General features: G+C 29.0%; 1 protein-coding gene across 1 annotated transcript; it reads right to left on the bottom strand.

The window, feature by feature from the left end:
• Window positions 1–10,303: 10,303 nt before the first annotated feature.
• Window positions 10,304–11,038, bottom strand: LOC146888568 (uncharacterized). The gene is made up of 2 exons (XM_085673452.1): window positions 10,443–11,038; window positions 10,304–10,332 (listed from the first exon to the last, which is right to left on the bottom strand). The coding sequence occupies exons 1-2, from the start codon at window positions 11,032–11,034 to the stop codon at window positions 10,304–10,306; spliced, it is 621 nt and encodes a 206-aa protein (XP_085529578.1). The 5' UTR covers window positions 11,035–11,038.
• Window positions 11,039–13,942: the final 2,904 nt, after the last annotated feature.

Here is a 13,942-nt window from a genome sequence, read left to right as displayed (position 1 = left end):
TGTTTTGAGCATTTATATAGGCAATGGGAGTGAAGGAGGAGTGTGAAATTAATGAGTCGTTGCAACTATTGTGTCTCTTCCTCCATTAATCTTTAAACTATTACCCATCATTTTATCATTAATGCATCTTGTTTTCGTTTAGCTTATTTTGGTAGAAGTAATTTAAATTAGGACAATGATATTTTTACAACTAAAATTTGACAATTATTTTTTATAACTTGAGATGACATTTTTTATATAATTTTAAAATATAAAGAAATGAAAAAAATAAAAAATCACTTTAAAAATATTACATAATATTATAAGAAAAAATTATTAAAATTTAATTCTTAAAAAATTATTTTCTTTCATGAAATATGAAGTTTGCCATTATTTTTTATAATTAATGTGAGATTTTCTACACGTTTCATTTATGTTAAGATGTAGAATTGGATATTTGATGTGTATATATAAATATTTTTCAATCCTCTCTTAAAAGTCTAGCAATAAGTGACTAAATTAATTTAACAAATTTTGTTAAAACAAATATAATATTATATTAAAAAATGATTGTTTTAAATGAATTTATGATATATAAAATTATTATCTTACAAGCTAATTTTGTATAAAGATAGATTACGTATGGGGTTTTTGTTTTGTTTTGTTTTGTTTTGTGAGGATATATTTAAGAGTTAGAGAGAGAGGAAACGTGAATGCGCGTTAGGAATTATTAAAGGCAGAGAGAGAGAGAGATAGTAGAAGTGTGGGGTGTGTCGGTGATGGTTAGACAATGAATGCATTGTGCAGAAGAAAGGAACGTGCAAGGAAAGTCTTCAACAAACAAATGCTAAGGTTAATTGCTACTTCTAACCGCAGATAAGGATATTTTCTGCACTCTCAATTATTACCATTTGGTACAACAACAACAAAATATATATATTTCAACCAAATTCTTTACAAACACTCTTTGGAAAGAAAATACAAAATAAAATTGTTCTTTTCTTCTAAATTAACATTAATTTATGTATAAACTAACCATTAAAAATCTTCTCATATGAATGCTCCAAATTTTTACTTTTTAACTTATAGATGAGTTAATTTCATTTTCTTTTTCATACATCGTATTATATTGAAATTGAAATGTTTATAGAAAAATTAAAATAAAATAGGAAGGATATTTTGGTAAGACATCTTTTGTTTCTAAATAAATTTGTTGCTAAATAGATGTTGGATTAAGTATTTTTTTAGTTTTTAAATTTTGATCCAAAATTAGAATTCGTTCATGTCTGAAACCTCAATACATTTTGGTACTTAAACTTTGAAAATGAATAAATATAGTCATTTTAACCTAGCTACGTTAACTTTTTATGACATGTCGAATGCGTTTCATATCAGTGTTTAAGTTGTTTACATTGTTTGACACATTTCCGATTCAATATCTATTGTATTTGATACCTCAAAAAAAGTTAACATATTTGGGTTTAGAGGACTATATTCATTTGTTTTTAAAGTTTAGAGACTAAAATATATCGAAGTTTCAAACAGAGACGAATTCTAATTTTGGATCAAAATTCTGGAAAAACATACTTAACCCATCAATGATAACAGGTTATTGAAATTTCTTCAAATACATTTACTTTAATTTCTATACAAGCATTAACCATTGTTCCAATAAATTTAAAAAAAAACTAATATTTTTGTTAAATCAACTCATATTTAGATTCCTAACAACCTAACCACATAAGACATTGATAACACTCTTAACTCAAAATCTTAAAACAATAAATTTATGGGTCTTCATCCTTGTATAACACTCTATTTTCTCATTTCTAATCAATATAGGACTTAGACTCATACTTAAATTTCTGATAATAAAACATATTCCAACATGTAAAATTTAAAATATATAGCTCAATTTTGCAAATCTCAATTTAACAACATGATAATAAGAGATAGGATCGGATTAAATTAAAGAATGATTTAGTGATTAATCATTACGTGGATATGTATACATATAGGTGCTAGAGCTCTAACCAAATAGGAAGATGCTAAATCATGCGCACTAAAAAGCGATTTTGGAAGGAGAAAAAAGTGCTTATTAGATAGAGTTAGTTAAAAAATTCAAGATACTTTATCTATCATCAATCATTTATAAAAGTTGAAGCAAGATATGACGTCAGTGATAGTTCAGCTTCTTCATCAACTTTTCTATGGCAAACTTAAGTGCTTTTTACTTCAGTTGCCATCATATAGATTACTTTTTTATTTTCTTCTGTTTTAAGGAGAAAACAACACTTGTTGGTTCTATCTTAAGTACGTTTATGCATCGCCACAAAGAAAATATAAAACAAAAACATAGAAAACTCCAAGGCAAATAACAGAAAATGTAAAAAATACTTTTATTGAAATATCAAGTCTAAGTAAAATTAGAGGCTCAACGGCAAGAAAAGTTTAATATCATCTTAAAAACCTTTTTTTTTACTCGCTCAAGCATAAGCATATTATCAAGAGGCAGATTTTGAGACGTAATTTAAGAGTGTCAAAATAAATTATAAAGAAGTATGTTTTTAATCTCAAAATTTTGATGTTCAAATTGAAATTTGTCATGTCTGAAATTTTAATATGTTTTAATTCACAAAATTTACAAATGAATGGATATAGTTATTTTAACTCAATTGCGTTAAATTTTTTTTATGTATCAAACGCTTTCCTAACATATATTAAAGTCATAACATATTAGACCGTGTAAAGAAATCAAATAATAGCATAAAATCCATTTAATACTTTAAGAAAATTTAACGTAATTAGGTTAAAGAATTATATCAATTCATTTTTTAAATTTAAGGACAAAAATATATTAATTTTTTTTATGTGTCAAACGTTTTTTCTAACATATATTAAAGTTGGAATGTGTTAGACAATGTAATTAATTCAAATTATAACATGAAACACATTTGACATTTTAAAAATAAATTGACGTAATTAGATTAAAAGGATTATATCCATTATTTTTAAATTTTGGGACAAATATATATTACAAATTTTGAAACGAATTCTAATTATGTATTAAAACTTTTATACGAAAAGATAAATATATAAAAATTTTGTACATAAAATACATTAAAATTAAAACCATATATATATATAGAGAGAGAGACAAATTATGAGTAAATTCATTTTACAAATTACTTCTTTCCCTGAAGGTAATTTGTTTTTCTTTTGTTACAAAAAGTGGTAGATAGAATAACATCTCCAATATTATTATTAGAGATATCTACGAGTATTTCATAATTTTTTAATATCTACAGATATCCACGTATACCCTCGAGTATTTACAAAAAGTATATTTTAATATTTAATAACAAATTTTAATCATAAATTCAAATCAAAATACAATGCATAACATTTATAAATTTCAAACAAAGTGAAAATAACTCATTTAAATAGTGTTGAATGACAGTTTACAAATAAATGAAGATTTTTTAAAACCAATTGATAAAAAATAACCCATTCAAAATCAATGTGTTAATATTTTAATATTTTTTTATGTTTTTTAATTTAAATTAGAATATAGCGGATACAAGTATCCACGAGTACGAATATTATGATACTCGTATCCACCTCATTAACATACGGGTATAACCTGTACCCGTTATCCGCAGGTATCCATTTTCAATATTTATTCCCTACCTATTACGGGATTTATCCATGGATATTCATAAGTACGAATTTTTTTTACATTCTTAGATACAAGTAATATGATATTTGTACCCGACGCATAAGTATTAAATTATTTGTTATCTTCAAATATCTATTATCTACGGGTACCAATTATCTACAATGAATTATATTTATATATATATATATATATATATATATATATATATATATATATATATATAATTATCAAAGAAAAATATATATTAATTTTTATTTTGGATAAAGACATAATGCATCTCACATCCACATGTCTTCTTCTATGGTATAGTACAATAATGAACAAAAGCAAACACACTGCAATGTCACCAAGTCATAGTTATTGAAATAGTTCTTATTGTACCAATTTGAATGGAAGAAAATGACACTTACTTGCATCACTTAATTAAAGTGAATTTAATTTCTGGTTTATGTAATATAAATTAAAACAAAAAAAAAATTGATCTTAGAAAGATAAAAAACCACACTTATAAGTATTTTGTATAAATGTAGTAAGCATTAATAGTAGATTTATTAGCACAGATTTGTGTAAGTATGGTTAAATAGTAAGGTGGTGGTGCCAGCTCAAATTCCACAAACCCCATTCTGGTCAAACAAACAATCATAAAACTTTGAAGAAGTCAAAAAGTCTGTGTGGCAGTGTCTGTGGGCATAGTACTTCACTTTTTCTAAGTGAAAAGGAATATTGCAATTGTAATATTATACACTTAGAATCTTCCTATGTTCACATTACTATTACAATGTTCAATTTTAATTTTGTTTTATATTAATTATAATATTTTATATTTTTTAATATGAAGATGAGTAAATAAGGTAATGAAACGAAACAATAATTATATTATTTAGTTAGCAATAAAGTTTGATGATAAAGATTTAATTGAAAAATATAAATCTTTTAAATATTTCATAAATTAAAAATATTTATATTTATGAGAAACTTAATATTTAATTAAGATCTGTCTAAATATTTTTTTTTCGAATGTTATCTTAAAAAATTCATTTTAAGTTTAACTCAATCTTATATATAAAACTAATTTATAAGATGAAATTTGTATCTATTTCTATAAATTTGTCTAATTTTTAGTTGATGTGAAATCTTGAATATACTTATTTCACACTTAGATATATGCATCTCAAGTGTATGACCAGATACATTAGTGAGTTGTTCAATAACAGTCCAGATTAAACAACAAATCTTATTATGATAAGTTTGAAATGACTTTGATGTCATTTTAAGTAGTAAAATTAAATCTAACTCAATTTTAAACAATATTAAGATGAAATCTGTATTCACGATTATTATCTATAAATTTGTGATTTGAAAATTTTTGAAGCAAGTGATTTAAACTTAGGATTTCTTTATTAGTATGAACCACATGAATACCAATGAGTTTAAAGCAATCCACACCACATAAACTGAACTATTACCTTATTAAAGTTAGAGAAATAAAGAAAATGGAGAATTTTGTTAAAAGACAAACTAAACTTTAAAGAACTTAAAGGAAAAAAAAAATCCAAAAGTTGCATGGTGCTCAAAGAGAGGTTCAAGTTGGATTGGATTCAGCAAGAAGCTAGCTGTAATCCATCTCCCAAAAAGTCAACCTTGTAATGTGTTTTTTGTGATTTGAGCTCTCTATAATCGACATCATGAATAAATAAACATATATATTTGAATAACACCCATTAAAAATATGTAGTAGAACAAGAAGAAAAATAGATTAAAGTTACTATTTGATTAAGACATTTTTAATTTTAATTTATTGTCAACATCGAAGGAAGAAGATCATTATTATTTGGCATGAGACAAAAAGTTATATTTTTTTTATTGCGTTTTGTTGGACGCACACGACAAGAAAAACACTGCTCATAGAGGTTTTCAAAGGATTTTATTTTTTCTGAACTTGCAATTTGCAAACGCGGTTTCGGCTCCTAAGTCCTAACTATTTTAGATTATAAGTTACTTTACGCACCACATTCTTATTATTTTGTAGTTTGACCATGATTCTGAATTCGCCTATATACAATTTTTCTTTAAGTTTAGGAAAACATGAGATTTTGACGCAGGTGATATTAATTCTCGTGTGATAGATATTAAATAAGTTAGATCACAATCGAATTCCGGTGATTATACCATTATAACTTTTTGATTTAGTAGTAAATACTCGATCCTAACATATTTATCATCAAATTTGATGTTGCTAAAATTAAAAGAGATTCATCGATCCTTCTTGAAAAAGATTCAGGTGCACCTACCATGTGAGAGTCATGTCCTCAAAGTTGTCCATGTCCAAATCGTCAGATATAGAATGAAGTCTTACATTACTAAAAATTTTCATATTACATGACAATTTTTTTGCAAATTTATTAAAAAAAATTGTAAGAAAAGACTTTTTCCTACTATTTTTTCTATGAGTTTCAATTAACAAGTAATTCTTTCGTGGATAATTATTTCCTACAAAATTATAAAATTCGCAAGCATTTTCTACAAAATTTGTTACAAAAAGTGTTTTATATAAAATATTTTGTAAATGAATTGACAACAATTTTCTATAAAAAAAATTTTCATAACAAAATTTATAAATATTTTCTAAAAAAGATCAAAATAAAATTGACAAAAAATATAATTTTTTTTTAATAGTGTTACATATTACATCCTAAATGGTTTAGACAATTCCAGCAAACGTGTTTCTACACAAAACATGACTCATAGTTATCCACAAATATCAAATATGGGAATCCAAATATATAATATAAACATGGTCATCGAAGTCACATGCACTTATTATTATTAATTATTTATCTAATCTATATATATATATATATATATATATATATATATGGAAATTAATGATAGAAATAAAATATGTATAAGATACAATAATACAATATATTCAAGTATGAGTTAAAAATTGTGTACCTGGAACTAATGAAGGATCCATGGAAGCACGTAATATGAGATGTTACTGTTCTCTTTCTGATGGATATTCTCAAACGTAAGAGTGTTTTACATTGTTACTTAAAAACTGACTAATGGGTATCAGTTTTATATCCCCTCAGCAGAGACCAGGGACCTCTCAAAATGTATCTGATTATTCAAGCACATCACAGACCGTTTATTAAACAATCCAACCCCATCACGGATCGTTCATCAGAATACCCAAAATTATATATATTACCCATATAATAATTAATATTAACAAATAACTTAATTTATTATTAATGCTAATCCATAATAATAACACATAGAGAATAATAATTTTATATAATAAAATCATATAAAATATAACATTCTCCCACTTGGATAACATTAATAAATAAATTAATTATATCAATTGCAACATAAGTACAAATACCAATTAAGAAATATAAACATGAATAACAAAGATAATATCCGATAGGGATACTTACCATATGCTTAGATTTCTTAAATAATGGATAACATATATAGAATAAAACAAACATAATAAATATGTGATCCCAAAATGGTTCATAAACCCTCTATGTACTAAGAGAAAAAGATGTAACGAAACTGACGTCATTGAAAAATTTACATTTCATGAAAATCATAATAATATAAAGTGTAAATCTCAGACTCCCACTAACCCAATACATCAAAAGACTTAACCACACCCATATGAGTTACATGATTTTGAAAAACTCCAACAGATAAGCCTTCAGTTAGTGGGTCTGCTAACATATTTTCTGTAGCAGTATGCTCAATCCGAGTTTGATAGTCCAAAACTTTCTCTCTAACAAACAGAAATTTTATATCAAAATGCTTTGAGCGAGTAGAACTTCTGTTGTTTTGAGATAAATGGACGAAAATGTCACAATATATCACAAGTGGCCTATAAATACTTTCAACAATTTGAAAGCCAGAAATCAAATTTTTAAGCCACACAGCTTGACAAGTAGCTTCATAACAAGCAACATACTCTGCCTCCATAGTGGAAGTAGTTGTAAGAGTTTGTTTAACACTCTTCCAAGAAATGGCTCCTCCTGCCATCATAAAAATAAAGCCAGAAGTAGACTTTCGGTCGTCAAGGCAACCAGCAAATATTTAAAGACCTTTTTAACAGCTTTCCAATGATCCAAACCTGGATCACTCAAGTATCTCCCTAAAGCATTAACAGCAAAAGCAATATCGGGACGAGTACAAACTTGAGCATACATTAAACTACCAACAGCGGAAGCATATGGGATTTTTTTCATTTCAACTCTGTCATTATCATTTTGAGGACACTGAGATTTGGAGAGTTTGTCACCTTTTTGAACAGGTGCTGCACATGAGGAGCAAGAATGCATGTTAAACCTCTTGAGGACTTTATCTATGTATCCTCTTTGAGACAAACCAAGAATGCCACGTGACCTGTCACGAGAGATCTGAATGCCCAGAACAACATAAGCATCACCAAGGTCCTTCATATCAAAGTGGCTATTTAGTATAAATTTTGTCTCAATCAAAAGTTCAACACTACTACTAGCAAGAAGAATATCATCAACATATAAAACAAGAATGATGAAATGGCTCCCATTTTTCTTCAAGTAAATGCATTGATCTGAGGCATTTTCCTTGAAGCCAAAAGAAGTGACCACCTGATCAAATTTCAAATACCATTGCCTAGAAGCTTGTCTTAGTCCATAAATAGACTTCTTCAACCTGCAAACCAAATGCTCCTTACCTTTTTTAGCAAAACCATCAGGTTGAACCATATACACTTCTTCAAATAAATCTCCATTCAAAAAAGCTGTTTTGACATCCATTTGATGAAGCTCCAAATCAAAATGAGCTACTAAAGCCATAACAACACGAAAAGCATCCTTAGTAGAGACCGGTGAGAAAGTCTCCTTATAATCAATGCCATCCCTCTGACTATAGCCTTTTGCTACAAGTCTGGCTTTATACCTTTCAACTTTTCCATCTGGACTACGCTTAGTCTTGAAGACCCATTTACACCCAACTGGTTTACAACCTAGTGGCAAATCCACAAGATCCCAAACATCATTATGGGCCATAGAAGCTAACTCGTCATGCATAGCATTTAACCAATCATCACCATGAGAACTAGAGATAGCCTCTTCAAAAGTAGTAGGATCATCAACATTATTTAGATCATATTCATGCTCTTGAAGATACACTAGATAATCATCAGATATAGAAGACTTGCGTACTCTTTGAGATCTCCTCAAAGAAATTTCTTCAACAACATCATCGTGAACTTGTTCATCTACTACAGGTGATGTGGCATCCACAAGATCTAGAACAAATTCATTTTCATCACGAACCACTGGAACGACATTATCTGCAGGAAGATAAATGGATGGCACGGGAATAACAACACGGTCTTCTCTAAAAGTGACTGGTCGTGGTGTATTGCTCCCACTGTCCAAATCATCCTCAAAGAATACTGCACGGTCAGACTCAATAACTCGCATAGAGTGAGAAGGACAATAAAACCTGCTACCACGAGAACCCACACAATAACCAATAAAGAACCCACTGACAGTCTTGAGATCAAGTTTTTTTAACTGGGGATTATAAGGCCTCACCTCCGCCTTACAGCCCCACACATGGAAATGTCTCAAACTTGGCTTCTTCCCAGACATGAGTTCATAAGGAGTCTTTGAAACAGACTTGCTAGGTACTTGATTAAGAATATACACAGCAATCCTTAAAGCATTTCCCCAAAGGAAATCCGGTAAGGAGGAATGACTCAACATACATCTCACCATCTCTAAAAGAGTGCGATTCCTCCTTTCTGCAACTCCATTTTGTTGAGGAGTACCAGGCATAGTATATTGAGCTTCAATACCACATTCATCAAGAAATCTAGCGAAAGGTCCAGGATTTCTTCCAGTCTCATCATATCTGCCATAATACTCTCCACCTTTGTCAGACCTTACACATTTTATCTTCTTTCCTGTTTTCAACTCAATAGCAGCTTTAAAAGACTTAAAAGCATCCAAGGAACTTGATTTTTCCTGTAGAAGATCTATTCAGCCAAAACGGGAATAATCGTCTATAAACGTAATAAAATACCTATATCCGCCCATGGAAGTGGGTGTGATAGGTCCATATATATCAGTATGAATAAGCTCCAACACATTATCACTCCTGTTTGCTCCTGTATTTCTTACTTTTGCGGTAAGCTTGTCCTTAACACAATCAACACAAGTATCAAAATCAGAAAAATCCAGATCATGCAGAATACCCTCTTTAATCAACCTCTCAATCTGAGGTCTAGAAATATGTCCCAGACGTCTATGCCACAACATAGAGGAATTTTCATCAACTCTACTACGCTTATGTCCAATAACAGAATTAACAGACATATCATTCAGATTCAGCATGTAAAGCCCATCATATAAAACTCCTGAGCCAACAATAATTGAATTGAAATAAACAACAAGTTTACCATTGCCAAATTCAAAAGTGTAGCCACATTTGTCCAAAATTGAAACTGAAATCAAATTTCTTCTCATAGAAGGTACATAAACAACGTCTTTTAATAACAAAACATGTCCAGAAGGTAAATTTAAAGAAACTACTCCTATGTCTTCAACTAGTGCTCTAGCTCCATCTCCCATGATAATCTTGGACTCGACATCACTTGGTTTTCTCAGACTTGTGAACCCCTGTAAAGAATTCACAACATGAATAGTAGCACCCGAGTCTAACCACCAAGAATTGGGAGGAACATCAATAACATTAGATTCAAAACAAGCTAGAGCATATAGGAGTATACCTTCCTTATCAGCATTCTTCTTCTTAAGAATATAACAATCAGCTAGCTTGTGTCCAAATTTCTTACAATAGGCACAATTCCCCTTGAAATACTTCTTCTTAGGCTCTAAAACCACTAGTGCTTTCCCTGTGTTCCCTTTTTCAGGACGAGATTTACCTTTGAATCCCTTTTTCACAGGTTTAGTGCTTGAAGTAGTAGTTGTAAACTGCACACTATGAGACTTGGTCTTTTTAATCGATGCTTCCTCTTGAGAAATAATAGCTATCATTTCATCAATTGTCCATTCCTCCTTTTGAGTGTTGTAAGAAGTCTTCAACACATCAAACTGAGAAGGAAGAGATTCCATAACCTGCCAAATCAAGTAACTATCACCAAGATCTACCTTTAGAGATTTGAGTTTGTTATAATAGTGCACAAGCTTCATCATATGCTCATGAACACCACTGACACCATCATATTTGGTCTTCTCAAGAAGTGACAGATATTGACCCTTTTGAGCTTTATCAAAAGTCTTAAACTTCTCACCAACTGATCTCATAAAATCCTTAGCATTGTCATTATCCGGAATGCTCTGTCGAATAGACTTCTCCATGGTATATCTCATCACCATTAGGCACACCCTGTTCGAGTGTTCCCATTTTTCACGAGAAGCTCTCTGGACAATAGTGGACTTAGGCGTAAGAGCTAAAGGTTCTGCTTCTCTCAAGGAAAAATCCATGTTGGTAATTGCTAGATACAAATCCAAAGATTCTTTCCAGTCCTCAAAATTTGTCCCATTTAAAGTTTTGACCGAAGTCAATGGCATAGGCAAAGAAGTTGGTATCAAAATAACAAAGAAACATTTAATACACACTTATTGTGTAAATAAACAAAATAAATGTTTCTGAATACACAGCAAAATATGCCTATGATATCAAATTATTTCTCATTCACTATGATCCCGCCTAAGGGTCCCGAATCATAATAAATAAAAAATATAACAAAATATAAAATATAATAAAATACAATGCACATCTCATGTCAAAAGAAATCTAATACCGAGAGGGTACAAGACAAATAATTGACATAATAAAATTCAAAAAAATACATTGTATCAAGAAAAATAAAATATATTAATAATAAAATACCGATAAGGTATAATTAATATTAATATAATATCAAATTAATTAATAAAATATTTAAATTATATCATTCCCACAAAATTTCATACAACTGTACCCACGATAGGTGAGCTAACAATTATATAAAATTATATCATGAATAACAAAAATATAATAAATTATATAATGCATGAAATAAAAAAAATAATAATAATAATAATTATTATTAATTTAATTATTTATTTATTTATTTATTTATTATTATTAAATATAATTATATTATTAAATGTTATTACTATTCCCGTAGTTACATTCTGAATTGTTCCCATAGTTACAGGGTTCTTTTCCTATAGTCAATGTAGTGTTCATTGTTTTAAAAGATTCAAAAAAGATGTACATAAATCTGGTGCACGTGGGATATGGGTGCGAAACTTAAGCCACCAAAAGTGACCATCATCCACAACGAACCACTGCTGCGCATAACGACGACTACCACCACGCAGATCGAGCACCGTCGTGATGCAGCGTCAAAAATTTCTCGTGAAAGAGAAAATGAAAATGGTTGGTGGTCAAACGGGAGAAACCTAGCTTTGATTTGGGGCTTTGAAACGTGATGCACAATTTGGGGCTTTGAAACGTGATGCACAATTTGGGGCTTTGATTTCAAATATTGATTTATCCAAATACCAATTGATATTGATATATTAGGTTTGAAAAACAATAAAAATCTCACGAGCACAGATCGTGAAATTCCAGAAAGGGGGTTTTACCCCTAATTAGGTTCCAAATTTGGTGCTGTTATAATATTAATTAAACCACATCAGACCAATAATTAATAAATAATTAAACTCCTTAATCAAATTTTGAATGCAATCAAAAGTTAAGGTCTCCCGTAAGAATGACCAATTATGAAAATTATGACACACTTTCCAAACGAATAATTATATTTTGTATCTTATAGGCTTTGATACCAATTGATAGAAATAAAATATGTATAAGATACAATAATACAATATATTCAAGTATGAGTTAAAAATTGTGTGCCTGGAACTAATGAAGGATCCATGGAAGCACGTAGTATGAGATGTTACTGTTCTCTTTCTGATGGATATTCTCAAACGTAAGAGTGTTTTACGTTGTTACTTAAAAACTGACTAGTGGGTATCAGTTTTATATCCCCTCAGCAAAGACCAGGGACTTCTCAAAATGTATCTGATTATTCAAGCCCATCACAGACCGTTTATTAAACAATTCAACCCCACCATGGATCGTTCATCAGAATACTCAAAATTATATATATTACCCATATAATAATTAATATTAATAAATAACTTAATTTATTATTAATACTAATCCATAATAATAACACAGAATAATAATTTTATATAATAAAATCATATAAAATATAACAATTAAAACTACTCTAACTTATGACTAAATAAGTCTCATTGGTATGGAGGAAATTATATTCATATAATACTAAGAAACTCCATCCAATTAGCTTTCTGGAGTTGTTGAAATTTATTTTATGTAAAAAATCTTATATTTTTCTCGATGCATGCCACGTAATTTTCTCTTCTTTGAAGCAATTCAATAATGTTCATTCGAATCCACTGCCTCTATCCTTTCCCATATATAATAAAGATGACCAATCATTACTATTTATATCGAAACTCCTTTGTGTAACATAAAAATTGGTCTACAAAAAATAACATTTTCAAAATCCTTTTTTTTTAAAGTAACTCACTATTAAAAAAAAATGCATATGTTATCAAAATACTCATGAAGAGTACTTAAACCTTATCTTAGCCATGTAATTTTATATAACACCATCCACAATTATTATATATATTAAATGTGTGATTATAACTAAACTATACTTAATTAGTGTGTTATGTGTATATGGTTGGTTAAAGAGTTATAATATAGATATAGAGAATAAGAGGAAGCAAAAGCATGTGGGTCTGTGGATTAGGGTTAGAAATCATGAGCAGTGGGGACCCAAACTTTGTTCCTTCCTAATCTATTATTACAATACATTAATGATGTTGGTTCTTTTAAGGGAAGAATACGGTCCAAACATTTGCAAATACATAAAATATAACAAAATTTAAAATAAATTATTTTATTTATATAAAAAAAATGGAGAGCCAAAACTCCTGATTCATGAAAATACTCGTACTCTTAACGAGTTATGAGTAATTCATGATATGACATCATGTTTACTAAAGTTCTGAATATGATAAACTTATAAATCCTTCTTTTTTTTATGTTCCGGTATATTTAATAAGTCTCATATCGTTTAAGAATCGAAGTTAAGCGAAATTTAAATATTTTTACCTTCCTCCACTTTTTAAGATGTCTTTTAAAGACAAAATTGTGACGGAATTCAAATACTCT

Source organism: Vigna unguiculata, chromosome 1, assembly GCF_037176805.1.
Source record: "Vigna unguiculata cultivar grain cowpea cultivar isolate G323 ecotype 2 chromosome 1, ASM3717680v1, whole genome shotgun sequence".
Classification (NCBI taxonomy): domain Eukaryota; kingdom Viridiplantae; phylum Streptophyta; class Magnoliopsida; order Fabales; family Fabaceae; genus Vigna; species Vigna unguiculata.
This window is presented reverse-complemented; position numbering and strand designations above follow the sequence as displayed.

Coding starts and splice junctions, on each gene's coding strand:
- LOC146888568 (XM_085673452.1), bottom strand. CDS start 11,034: ATGGAGAAGTCTATTCGACAGAGCATTCCGGATAATGACAATGCTAAG. Junction 10,333..10,442: donor GAAGAATGCTGATAAGGAAG/GTATACTCCTAT, acceptor AATTCTTTACAG/GGGTTCACAAGTCTGAGAAA.